Raw genomic sequence first — 13,798 nt, forward strand, 5'->3', positions numbered from 1 at the left:
AGCCTGGGGACACACATGCAGCCCCCTTCATTGGAGGACCCCCAGGCGAAGCCCAGATCTTTAGGCTGGGGATGTTCCTCCTGGGGCGGAACACGGGGTCTGCTGTGCCCTTGCTGAACCCTCAGACAGTGGCCAGTGGCAGGCCAGCTTCAGGGAGGAGGAAAGGACCTCGGGGCCATGTCCCCCCTGTAGAATCCTGCCCTGCTGACAGGGCTGCAGCTGGCACCCCCGCTGACTGTCCAGGTTAGATTTCCACAGCCCCTCCTTCCCAGATTGAGGTCCCCACAGCCCCCAGACCCTGCCCAGCTTCTCCTGGTCATTAGCTCCAGTTCCTTCCCCGGGAGGTCCCCGCCGTGGGCGCTGCAGGTGCGCTTCCGATTCAGCCTTTGGGTTGGAGGGCCGGAAGTACAGTGCGACCCCTGGGAACTCTGGGACTCAGCGGGCCTGGGGTGGGGGGTAGGTGAGGGGCCGGGGGCCCGCGGCTGGGGAGGGGAGAGGCTCGGTGCCCACAGGGGCAGCAGGAGGCCAGGGAAGAGGCATGGGGGGCTGGGCGCCCCGAGACTCGGCTGAGGGCTGGGAGCTCCGGAACGCGGGGGCGCGGGAGCGCGGGGGCGTGGCCGGCGGGCGGGCGCGCGGCCGGGGCGGGCCCGGGCGTGTCGGGGGGCGGGGCCTGCGGGTGCGCGGCCTGCCGGGGGCGGAGCTTGCGGGTGCGCGGCCTGCCGGGGGCGGGGCCGGGCGTGTCGGGGGCGGGGCCGGCGGCGCTGTCCGGTGCTGAAGCCGCGGCAGCGCCGGGAGCGCGGGGTGGAGCGGCCGCCATGGACTGAGCGCCGCCGACATGGGGCCGCCGCTCGCGCTCCTTCTGCTGCTGCTGCCGCTGCTGCCTTGCGCCCCTCTCGCCGCCCCTGCGCCCCGCGCCCGGCCGCTCCCGGGGCTGCTGGGTGAGTGGGGGGGGGGTCGGGGTCCGGGTGGGGGAGGGGCTGTGTGACTGAGGGGAGCGGGGGAGGGGCGCCTGAGTGAGGTGGGGGCGGGCGGGGTTTCTCGGGAAGACCAGGGGGTGTGGGGGCGCCCGGGGAGTGAGGGCGCGGTGGGGGAGGGGGCGCCTGAGGGGCTGGGGCGGTGGGATTGGGGCGGCTCCGAGGGCGAGGGGCGGGGGAGAGCGGGGGTCCGGGTCCGCCCGGGCGCCCAGCGCGCGGCCTGTTTGCTCCCCGGGCGCTCGGCGTGGGGCGTGGGCGCGCCCCGCGTGTTCGTGCCGCGTGCGCCGCGGGCCGCGCCGGGGGGCGGGGGAGGCCCCGCGTGCGCGGCGACTGGGAGGGGCGCGGGCGCGGGGCCTTCGTGCTCGGCCCGGCCTCCTCCCCGCGTGGTCGCCGCGCGCGGACCTCCCGGGCCAGCGCCTCACAATCAGACGGACATTTTCCTTCCGTGACAGGAGTGGGGACTCGGGGAGGGGACGCGCTCCGACGGGGGGGACGGGGGCAGCCCTTCCTTCAGGCGTGGCCCCGGGCCCTTCGACCGCGGGAAGGCTCCGGGCCCCGCTCCCCGCCCCGGGCGCTAACCCGTTTTTGTTTCGGAGCTTTCCCGGACCGCCCGTGTCCGTGGCTTCGGGCCGGAATTACGGAACATGTTAGATTAGAATAGCAGGTGTCACAGGGCGGAGTGCACACCAGGGTGTCACAGGTCCAGGGTGGTGGGGGGCCTCCTCCTCGCCTCCTGGGCTGGCGCTTCTGGTCTCCCGCCGCTTCTCTGTCCCAGACAGAAACTGCAGGGAGAGGTGGGCAGGAGGTCCCCCCAGACCCTTGGCTGATGCGGCCCCTTTGCCCCGAGTTTCTCCCTTGCTTTCCTGGCCTGGTAGGGAGTGTGGCAGAGTTGGAGGGAGGGCTGGCCGTCCAGGAGGAGGGCCTTGCCAGCTGGGGTGGAGTCCTGGGGTGGAGTGGTGTGTCCTGGCCCCCACACCCTGCGGTGCTGTTGTCAGAGTCACTTTAAACCCCCCCCTGGGGGGGGGGCGACACTCTATGCACAGGTGAGCCGCCCTGCTTGGGGGGGCTTGGGGGCCTTGCTCCCTCTGCCTTGACCTCCGGGACCTTGCCCCGAACCAGCAACAAAGGCTGAGCTGCATGCTGGTCTGCCTTTGCTGGGTTCTGCTCCTTCGCTCATCTGGCTGGAACTGGCATATCACCTCCTGTGAGAGCTGTTTGCTCAGCTCGCCAGACGCCACCCTCTCCACACCCCGGTCAGGGAGAACCAGGGTCAGCTGACATCAGCCACCGAGTGTTCCGGGGAAGGCAGCTTCTATGGAAGGAGGGGAGGCTGGTCTTGGACAACTCTCTTTCCGTCGTAATTGTCGGGTTCATAGCCTTTTTCAGAAACCGTAGAGAAAGGAGGAGGGGGGAGGTGGCTGAGGGAGGGAGTCAAGGAAAACCCTACAGTGGGCGTGTGTGAAAAGAAGAGAACAGCTAAGCTGCCCTGGTCAGTGCTGCCTGACGTGGCAGTGGCGTTCTGGCTACAGGCACGGCTGAGTCGTATCACTGGGAGTGGGTGCCCTATTCGCTCTGTTCACCGTGTGCCCCCAGCCAGCCTGCTGGGTGCAGTCTTGATGTGGAACCATATCAGGGACCCACTGTTAAACCCGTCTCAAGGGCTCCAGGGGATAGGTTTAACATGCTGATCTCTTGAGGACCACACACCACCCTGGCAGCGTATGCAGACAGCAAGATGTACGTGTGGCCTTCCCATTTGGGGACCCATCCTGGGGTGGCATGTAGCCTTGTCTACTCGTGTACGCTCCCAGTGTTCGGTGCACCCTGCCTTCTGTGCCCTTGCACCATCCCCACTCAGAGGGAGGGCTGCTGCCCTAGCCTCAGAATTCACACAGGCCGTCTCCAGAAGGTGGTCATCCAGGAAAGGCATATGCTGCCATTTTTCTTTCTCAGCCACCTGGGTCTTGTTTGATGATGGTCTCACCAACTACGGCGCTCCGAGTAACGATGCACAAGGAAAGATGCACCCAGACACCTCAGATCTGGCCCCAACCACGTCACTCGTACCTATTTATTTATTTGGCTCCCAACACTCAACCTCGGCTTAAGACCTATAGAACACAAGGCTCAAGGAAAGACAAGTTTTTGCTCCTCAGTTGTATCATAAAGTTTTCGGTTAGAACGAGGGGTCCGATTTCACCAAGATCTAAGGACAGTTCTTTCTGCCCAGGATGCCTCGCCTTGAGCTGGAGGCCCCCTCACATTCCATCCATGAAAGAGCTCCTGTTGTTACCCTGGCTCAACAAAGCGGCCCCGTCTGGGTTGATATTGTCATTTCTCTGAGCCATGTGCCCTGAGCGCTGTTGGCGGCATCCCACTGAGGGTGGATGTCCCACCTCTCCCTTTCTTGACGGTTACCCTTTCCCCCTGGACCCCCTTAGCTTCCTGGCCTTGCACCACCCATTCTGCCCACGGCTTTCTGGTGCAGAGGGCTCCCTTGTGGCACATAGCGTCCCATTATTTGTGATACTGTCATCAGAGCTGAATGGGGCAGGAATAAGTCACCCCTTCGCAGGGATGTGCCTCACCTTTGCTTGTAGCCAGAACACCATTGTGCTGGGCAGCCCTGTCCAGGGCAGCTTAGTGCCTCTCTGCTTCTCCTACACGTCCATCTTTGGGTTTTCCTTCTCCTTCCCTCTGCCTTTCTCTGTGATTTTAGAACATCCTTTTGTTCAGGTCTGAGATGAACATGCGCCTTTTGTCTTTAAGCCATTCTTCAGTTAGAGAGGCCAGTTTGCGAACCTGTTCTGGCAACCCCCGCGTTTAAAAGCCGTTGTATAAAAAAAGGTCCTTTTCTTTTGCTAAAGAAACATACATTTCATTTGCCGAAGGACCAAGTCAACCTAAGTCAGACCTAGCCAGTGCACCTGCCTTTGAAGATGGGCGCCTGTTTATTTTCCTCCTTTGTTTTTGCCTTTCGATTTGCCCACACATAATTTCCATTCACCAGTGAGCCCACACTGAGCTGAGGAGAGAGCTGCCAGGAGCTAGCATGCTTTGTCACCTAGACGGCATGATGTTTATTTTTAAATCAAAGCATCATTCTTGCCACGAAGGCACAAATCCCCTTTCTTGCTTCTTGGGGTTGGAGCTGTTGATTTTGTTGGTTGTATGGTAATGAGCAGCCTGCCCCTCCCCCAGAGTGAGAGCCCTGCTGCCTTCCCTCTGGCTGTGAGCCTTTCTCTGCCTGTTGTTTCCTCCTCCTCCCAGCTCTGGCTCCTACAGCCTCAGGTGCTGATGGAAGCCCCTCTGCAGAAGGATTGGGGCACATGGAAAACCCCAGGCTTCCGGGAAAGGGAGGTGCCAGACAGTGGGCTCACCCACAAATGCAGAGGCATGGGGTGGGACTCTGGTGTGGCTGTCTCCTGCGTCCAGAGACAGCAGTTACATGTGTCAGACTCAAGGGGAACGTGTGGGGAAGAAAAGGGGTTTTTAGATGGCTTTCTCTCTGTGCTAAGCTTAGCTGTGCATCTCAGCATCTTGCCTTTCTTCTTTCAAAAGCTGAATTGTTTTTGCCCCTGTTTCCCAAGGCCGTCATCAGTGGTACCCACCGGGAAGGGGCAGGGGGCGTGTTAAATCTGTAGTAGTGTGCTTGCCACGTTCCTCGGTGGTGGTGCTGGTCCCCACTGATGATTTCGCCATGACATGTTGGACCCCTGGCTCCCGGGGCTTGGGTGGAATGTCACCCAGGGCTCATCACCCCAGGGTGTATGTTTTGATGAACGTTGTGGCAATCATGGATTCTTTTACATGATACTAATTTCTGCATTCTGAATTTGTTTTGATCTGTTTTTTTTTTCACATGCAGTATTATGTAATTTGTGAATGCATTATTCATTTGCTTTTTTTAAGATTTGTGAAAATGAGTGTGGGGTAAGGAAGTAGAATGAAGTACAAAGGAGAGATGGGGTCAGCTGAGCTGTTGTTCCTCAGGAAGGGTTTCCAGGACCTCTTGGAGCATCACCGTGGAATTTCAACGTTTTTTAATGAAGAGGTGTTTGTAACTAAAGTTAGCCAAACTGAAAAGAACCCTCTGGCTTTGGGTAGCAGATATTTAAGATATGCTTGAGGATGTACAGATATTGCTAGTTTAAGGATTCTTTATAGGTGGAGAGGTGAAAAAAAGCTTAAGAAATGGGCCAGAAGGGTTTTCCTTCCGATATATCCTGGTAGATGTGAGCCTGGTGCGGCACAGCTAACGAAGAACCTATCTCTTCTGACAAGATGTTCCATTTCCCGAGAAAGCAAACAGTTGAATTCATGGCAGATAACTCTCTGTGCCACATAAAAGCACCTGGCAGCTGTTTTCACATTAGTCTAAATTGACCTTCATAAATGTGGACCCAGCTGGGCTTATTTTTCAAATCTTTGTTGATAGGAAGCCAGAGAACCAGAGAAGCAGAAAACAGTCAATGCACTTTTTTGCTGGCTGGAAACAGAGTTTGTTGAAGGAAGAAGAAAATTTTTTTCTTTTAACTGGAGCTTTCTCTAATAACTTGGCCTCAACCACTATTTAAATATCAAGGGCAGGAAGTGCAAAGAGGTGCGGTTCTCCTGGAAACACTTTTGTGCACATACTAAGTAACATTTTTTGTTTGTTGTTCGGCTTCTGATCTGATAAGTGGGTGACTCCCACCTTTGACTAAGAAGCTGAACTTTGGACTGGAAGTGCTGACGTAGGAAGCATCAGGGCCCATCTGCCTTTGAGGTGGCCTCCGGGTGCAATGTGGAGAAAGAAGGAAGCTACTGAGGGTTCTGTGATGTCACTTGGGACACTGCCCCATGCCCTCCTCCCTTTGTAGCGTAGTGACAGCCCCCCTCCCTGAACTCTGGCAACCCACTTGTGGTTACCTGCACACCCCACCGTGGCTTTGGTAGGTAGGCATTTCTGTCTTCTTTCACAGGTGGAAAGACTGAGACTTGGAGTGACTAAGAAGCTGACCGTAGGGCACCCAGTGCTGGGGGTGGGTCCTGGGTGTCTGGCCTTTTCCAGCAGATGCTCCCAGGATGGGGCAGGGATAGCTCAGCAGGATGCAGGTCCCAGCAGAAGGATTTTGTGTGCTGTTAGTACTTGTCCCTCTCCTTCCACAAGAACAGTGTCTGGCAAGGGTGGGGGGCATTGACTTCCCAAGTTGGGGTTTGTTCTGGGTACAGATCCGATTATTTGGCCTTTCTGAGGGAATTTCGATGTTCAGAGATGGACAACTTGTTTGGGGGACACCTTTAGCCTTCCCATGATGTCAGGAATGTAGGAGCCACTGGAATTCACAGATCGATGTCTCCATAAACTCTGTTCAGAATGCCTCTGTGCTTCCATCGGTTTTTAAATTTTTTTATTATAGTTGATTTCCAGTATTCTGTGAATTTCTGTTGTAGAGAAACGTGACACAGTCGTATATATGTATATATGTGTGTATATGTATATGTGTGTGTATATATATATATATATATATATATATATATACACACACATTCTTTTTCTTATGTTATCTTCCATCATGTTCTAGCACAACCTATCAGGTTTTTTTTTAATGTGGTAATACAAACACCAAAGAAGCTAGCTTTCATTTGAGATTTGTTACAACAAAAAGTCTACTTCAGGGTAAGGGATGAAAGAAGGTTCCCTTTCCTGAGAAGGATTGAAGAGCAGGCTCCATCTAAGCTTGACACTGAGGGTGGCAGACAGACAAGTGGTGGGTCAGGGTGGTCACTCGTTCCTCTTTTCTGAGGTGCGCTGGTAGATGAAAGGGCGGAACGGCCCTTATAAGGTGTGGGACGTCTGCGTCACTGCGTGCTTCTGAAAGCCCACTTCGCAGTGTCCTCCGTGCGGTACGAAGGATGTGTTTGGAAATTGTTTGGTGGAGGAACTTTTCAGAAGAAATATTGACCTGGTTTCCAGAGGGAAAAGGAGTTGATGTTGATGGTGCAAGTCAGTTCTGATTCCAGCAGCAAAATGTCGTCAACTTGTAAAGGGACAGAGCAGCCGCTGAGGTTGGTCCTAGGAGGCTGATGCTTTTTCCATCTGGGGCTGTGGCTTTGATCCAGCTCAGAGCAGTAATTAACCTGAGGTATGGCTTGAAGCCAATTCAGCGATGTGTACATTCTCTGAAATAGCCGGCGTTCCGATGGCACCAGAGGAGGCCCCAGCGAAAGAAAGCTCGGCTTCTCCGTGGCGAGTGGGAGAAGCAGTGTGAGTCGCCATCCACCAGCCTCTCCCCCCCTCAAGCCATCGTCTGTCCTGAGAAGGCACATCTGCTTTTACCAAAAGCCACTTTGGGTCTTCTTGAATCTCTTTTTTTGCTTTTGCCTAAAAATAGGCGGAGGTTCAGACCGCGGGAGTTCTGTCTGACTTAAGCAGAACAGAGAGGGGATGGTAGTTCTGAGGTTCCGAGGGCCCAGGCTCCAGCCTTGTAACCAAGCCTTCCCTCAGCCTTGTACCTGCCTCACTGGATGCTCTGGTCCTTGATTCCATGACGTTGTCGACATGGAACAAAGAGGATTCTACCAGAGCCAGAAACTATAGGTGGTTTCCAAACATGTGGCAGAGGCACTGAGCGGATCTGGGTCCAGAGCACAGATCACGTGAGAAAAGATGCCACTTCAGGGGGCTGCCGCCGCTTCCCACCTGGTAGTCTCTGCAGTTTGCACTCACAGTAAGGGTCGAGAGACGGGAAAGGGCTTCACCCGGCTCTGCATTCATACCACGAGCAAAACGCCAGATTCTTTTTTTTTTTTTTTTTTTTTTGTCTTTTTGTCTTTTTGTCTTTTGTTGTTGTTGTTGTTGCTATTTCTTGGGCCGCTCCCGTGGCATATGGAGGTTCCCAGGCTAGGGGTTGAATCGGAGCTGTAGCCGCTGGCCTACGCCAGAGCCACAGCAACGTGGGATCCGAGCCGCGTCTGCAACCTACACCACAGCTCACGGCAACTCCGGATTGTTAACCCACTGAGCAAGCGCAGGGACCGAACCCGCAACCTCATGGTTCCTAGTCGGATTCGTTAACCACTGCGCCACGACGGGAACTCCAAAACGCCAGATTCTTTGTGCTTTTGAGAGGACTCTGGGAGAGGATGGGAGTGTCCTTGGTAATGGCAGTCCTAGTTATCGTTTGTAAAAGCTCCAGGTTTCTCCAGGTTGGTGGCCAGATGGTGGAGAATTGTTATTTTTTTATTTTTTAATTTTTTTGTCTTTTTGCCTTTTCTAGGGCCACACCGACGGCATATGAAGCTTCCCAGGCTAGGGTTGAATTGGAGCTGTAGCCGCCGGCCTACGCCACAGCCACAGAAATGCAGGATCCGAGCCATGTCTGTGACCTACACCACAGCTCACGGCAACACCGGATCCTTAACCCACTGAGCGAGGCCAGAGATCGAACCCGCAACCTCATGGTTCCTAGTTGGATTGGTTAACCACTGAGCCACGACGGGAACTCCTGAGAATTGTTATTATTGAAAACAGTGTGACTTTGCCGAGTCCCAGTCTCAGCGGAATTGACAACTGAGGTTTTTACAAAAGCATTACCATTTAAGGTAATAATATCATTTATATTTTTTAACAAGCATACCTGAAAAATAGTTCTGCCCACCTTGGGTGCAAGCCTGATTATGCCCGATGATGCCGTAACAGGGAGGACAAGTCATGTGATTCCGCTGCCTGCACTTCAGTTAATGTCATCCTTTCAAAGAGCTTAAGGCCCTTGAAAAAGAGAAGCCATTCATGAAAACTTCCTACACGTTTGAGTGCAAAGTGTAATAAAAAGAGGTCGTACAGACTCTTCTTCAAACACCGTAAACACTTTCTAATATTTAAAGATTTGGTATTTGATTAATGCAAAAATCAGAGCACTTCTGGGGGTACATTTGACATGTCTATTTTGCACTTTTTTTTGTTCTTTTTAAGGCTGCACCTGTAGTGTATGGGAGTTCCCAGGCTAGGGATCAAATCGGAGCTGTAGCTGAGGCCTGCACCGCAGCCACAGCAACGCCAGATCTGAGCCACATCATGCCCGACCCCTAACCCACTGAGCGAGGCCACGGATCAATCGAACCTGCATCCTCATGGATACTGGTCGGGTTCTTAACCTGATGAGCCACAATGGGAGCTCTAAGTTTGCACTGTTTTTAAGTGTCTAGATTTTTGCCTTGTCACCAAAGCATAAAAACTGTTTGACTACGAGGCTGGAGGACGCCCATACTCTTGTCAAAGCTTTGGGCTCGCATAGCGCTTAGGACCCAGGGGTGCTGAGCATGTCTGCCTTCTGCAGCTGCCACACCGTGAGGGCACAGCATGCGGAGTCCATGGCGGCCCTGTAGCCTCTTTCTCCTGGAGTGACGGCTCTGCCTCATGCAGGGCTCCCAAGTCCACCACTCTCTGTACCGCTCGCCTGGGGACTCAGGGTATGAAAACACCCGTTCTGTGCCACATGGTTTGTTGGAGAAGGTGGCAGTGATGGTGGTGGCAGAGCAGAAGGTCTTACTGTCCCCAGCTCTGACTCCCAAAGTGTTTCTCTTGTGAGTCCTGGCCTCAGACCTTCTGATTGGGGCGTGGGGGGTGTGGGTCTGGCACTACCAAGTTCCCTCTGCAGGACGGGGCCTGGCCTCCAGTAGTCACGGCAGTCTGTCGCTCCCTGCTTGTCTGCACGGCTCTGTGGGCCACCCTCCCTGCTTTCCCAAAGGGAGCAGGTGACTCTGGCCAGTTGCCTGCCCCCCGCGCTGTGCTTGGAGGGGCGCTGTGCTGGGCAGCATTTGGCAGGCCGTGGGAAGGCAGACCTGTCAGAAGCCCATGCGTGCTCCTCTGCTTGGCCTGGGAGATCTGCTGGGCTCTGGTCCATGCCACGTTCCTGTGGTTTGCTCCCCAAGAGTCACCTTTCTTCCCTGCAGCCTTGTGCTTAGAGAAAGAGTGCCAAGGACAGGTGCCCCCCTGCTCTCCTGGTTCCTAAGGCTCCTCAGGTTCTCGAGACCCTGCCTGGTTGTGGGGTGGTGGGAGGTGGGGAGCTGAGCTGGTTGCCGGCCACCTTGCCTGCCTGTTTCTGTCAGGGAACAGGCTTTCCTCCTGTTGTGTGGGTGGGCTTGTGCAGTGTGTGTCCACAGCATGTCCTACCCCAGAGGAAACCCCAGTGGAGTCTGTGGGTGTGCGGAGGGGGAGGCAGAAGTGCCAGTGGGATGTCTTGTGGGGGGCAGGCGGGGGGCCTGGACCCTTGTGTGAAGCCTCCTGTGGGGTGCGCACCCTGGGGCTTGCCCAGCATCAGTTCCACACAGGTGGCCTGGAATAAGCCTTAAAGGAAAAGGCTTTTGGCAGAATGTAGCTGCAGTAGAGAAACTGTGGCGTCCTAAGCAGAGGCTTTCATTTCTTGCAGAACCAGGTGTGGGCAAGAGCCAGACAGGGTCGCCGTGCGGAGTGGCTCAGTGCCCGGCTGTGCTGGCAACTGCCTCCCTGAATGTGGCCACACCAGGTCTTGGGTCTCCTGTTTGCTTTTGTCTTGAACATCGACTGTGGATGCTGAAACCCCAGAGTGTTGTTTCTTTTTTACTTTCCCTCCTTTCCTAGGGCCACACCCATGGCCTATGGAAGTTCCCGGAGTTGGGATGGACTGGAGCCATAGCCGCTGGCCTGCAGCACAGCCACAGCAGTGCCAGATCCAAGCCGTGTCTGCAACCTATGCCACAGCTTGTGACAATGCTGGATCTTAACCCCCTGACTGAGGCCAGGGATCGAACCCGCATCCTCATGGATAATAGTTGGGTTCTTAACCCACTGAGCCACGATGGGAACTCCCAGAGAATGTTCTTTTACATGAGTTTTCATTGCTCGGAGTTTAAGCAGAAGGAAGCTCCTTGATGAGTTGAGTAAAGAAACCTTTTTTAAATGGAAAAATTATATTTCAAAATAAGTATTAGATTCTTAGTGTAGTCTCCTAAGAAACGGGATCGCTATTGGCTGATACCTATGATAGTTTCTTTAGTTGTTTATCCTTTTTTTTGTTAAGCAGTTTATTTTTTAATTTTTTTTGATCTTTTTGTCTTTTTAGGGATGCACCTGATGCAGATGGAGGTTCCCAGGCTAGGGGTCCAGTCAGAGCTGTAGCCACTGGCCTATACCATAGCCATGGCAACGCTGGATCCTTAACCCACTGAGCGAGGCCAGGGATTGAACCTGCGTCCTCATGGATGCTAGTCGGGTTTGCTAACTGCTGAGCCACGACAGGAACTCCTAGTTGTTTATTCCTTTTTTTGTTTTGTTTTTTGTTTATTTTTTTATTTTTAATATTTTAATTTTAATATTTTAATTTTTAAAATTTTAATTACTCAATTAATTTATTATGTTTATAGTTTGTACAATGATCGTCACAATCTAACTTTATAGGATTTCCATGCCACACCCCCAGCGTATCCCCCCACCCCCCCAGCCTCTCTCCTTTGGAAACCATAAGTTTTTCAAATTCTGTGAGTCAGAATCTGTTCTGCCAAGAAGTTCATTGTGTCCTTTTTTCAGATTCCACATGTCAGTGATAGCATTTGATGTTGTTGTCTCATTGTCTGACTGACTTCACTTAGCATGATAATTTCTAGGTCCCTCCATGTTGCTAAAAATGCCAGTATTGTAGTTCCCATTGTGGCTCAGTGGTTTTACGAATCCGACTAGGAACCATGAGATTGCAGGTTCAATCCCTGGCCTCACTCAGTGGGTTAAGGATCTGGCGTTGCCGTGAGCTGTGGTGTAGGTTGCAGACGCAGCTTGGATCCCACGTTGCTGTGGCTCTGGTGTAGGTCAGTGGCTATGGCTCCGATTAGACCCCTAGCCTGGGAACCTCCATATGCCGCAGGAGCGGCCCTAGAAAAGGCAAAAAGACAAAAAAGACAAAAAAAAAAAAAAAAAAGCCAGTATTTCGTTCCTTTTAATGGCTGAGTAATATTCCACAACACGTTATGTACCACATCTTCTTGATCCACTCCTCTGTCGATGGACATTTCGGTTGTTTCTGTGTCTCGGCTATTGAAAATAGTGCTGCAATGAACATTGGAGTGCATGGGTCTTTTGGAGTCATGGTTTTCTCTGGATAGATGCCCAGGAGTGAGATTACTGGATCAAATGGTAGTTCTAGTTTTAGTTTTCTGAGGAATCTCCATACTGTGTTCCATAGCAGTTGCACCAATTTACAATCCCACCAACAGTGTACTAGGGTTCCTTTTTCTCCACACCCTCTCCAGCACTTATTGTTTGTAGGCTTTTTGAAGGCCATTCTGGCTGGTGTAAGGTGGTACCTCATAGTAATTTTGATGTGCATTTCTCTAATAAAGAGTGATGCTGAACATTTTTTCATGTGTTTTTTTGGCCATTGGTGCGTCTTCTTTGGAGAATTGTCTGTTTAGATCTTCTGCCCATTTTTTGATGGGGTTGTTTGTTTTTTTGGTATTGAGCAGTAGGGGGTGTTTATAAATATTGTAGGTGAATCCCTTGTCAGTCAATTCATTTGCAAAGATTTTCTCCCACTCTGTGGGTTCTCTTTCTGTTTTGCTTAGGGTTTCCTTTGCTGCCTAGTTGTTTATTCCTAACGTGTCATAATGAACTTAGATTTTAATGTCCCCTCATCATAGAGGTTGTGGGCGCACATGTAGAGATCTAACAACCAGGACTGTGTAAGGGACATTGTCTGTGTGCTGGAAACCATTGCATGGAATTCATATGGCAACCAAGGTCTAGGAGAGTGGACCCATGCGACAGCAGAAGAAAGTCTGGGAATGAAAACTTTGCTGCGAAAAATACGGTTAGTGTGTAAGGGACGAAGAGCATCAATACTTCACAGTGAAACCAGATTCTGCTTGCTTATACCTGTTTTGTCTCTTTGGGAAGAAGTCGTCCTGAAAGAGTATCTTGATTTAGTGCTATTCTGAGAAGATAAAATGTGCAATGAGGCTGAAAATGTGGATATTTACGTAGAAGTGCCTGTTTTATTCTCCAAAGAGAATAGAGAGAGTAAAATATAGATGTCAGACCTATTTTAGGGTGCTAGTAAACTACATTAGTGACATAGCAGTACGTTAATTAAGAAGTCTCTTGGTGATATTAAAATGTGTTATGTGGAGTTCCCGTCGTGGCGCGGTGGTTAACGAATCCAACTAGGAACCATGAGGTTGCGGGTTCGGTCCCTGCCCTTGCTCAGTGGGTTAACGATCCGGCGTTGCCGTGAGCTGGGGTAGGTTGCAGACACGGCTCGGATCCTGCGTTGCTGTGGCTCTGGCGTAGGAAGGTGGCTACAGCTCCGATTCAACCCCCTAGCCTGGGAACCTCCATATGCCGCGGGAGCGGCCCAAGAAATAGCAAAAAGACAAAAAAAAAAAAAAAAAGTGTTATGTTTGGTCTAAATGGCTACTGTTGAAGAATAGCATTTGTTTAAGGATTAAATGTTTTCCTTAGGAACTCCGAAAGAACATCAGATATCCCAGATACATTTCAAGGCAAACACTAGGAAAAAAATGTTTCAGATCGTTACAGGTGATCTTACATAAAGCGTTTTAGAAAGATTATAGAAGATTAAATGGCTACTAACTCCAAAGTCAAAGTCTGATTTTGAAAGATTCTACCCAGATGCAGGTATGTGTGTTCCAAATGTTGTCACGGTTCCTCCTTAATACCAAAAGGTGCTGCTTTGCTGTGAAAAATAAGTGAATAAAGGAGGAAGAATGTGCCCTTTGAAAAAAGACGGATGACGTTTTAGCCTTCAGCCAGGAGAAGGGGGCCTTCTGTTCCTTTACGTAACCCAGTGGTT

General features: G+C 52.3%; 1 protein-coding gene across 8 annotated transcripts in view; it reads left to right on the forward strand.

The window, feature by feature from the left end:
- Positions 1-737: 737 nt before the first annotated feature.
- Positions 738-13,798, forward strand: part of PTPRN2 (protein tyrosine phosphatase receptor type N2) — a 669,120-nt gene continuing 656,059 nt past the window's right edge. For all 8 annotated transcript variants that reach the window (XR_014833401.1, XR_014833402.1, XM_021079161.2 and 5 more), the window contains exon 1: positions 738-938. Coding sequence is in view for 6 of the 8 variants with exons in the window: in XM_021079161.2 (XP_020934820.2) it covers positions 836-938 (103 nt within the window). In the remaining 2 variants the exon portion in view is untranslated. The remainder of the gene's footprint in view (positions 939-13,798) is intronic.

The sequence above is a fragment of the Sus scrofa genome, chromosome 18 (assembly GCF_054392235.1).
Source record: "Sus scrofa isolate SSC_HxYL_T2T_F1_AM1 chromosome 18, Sscrofa_HxYL_maternal_Yorkshire_Landrace_v2.0, whole genome shotgun sequence".
In the NCBI taxonomy this organism is placed as follows: domain Eukaryota; kingdom Metazoa; phylum Chordata; class Mammalia; order Artiodactyla; family Suidae; genus Sus; species Sus scrofa.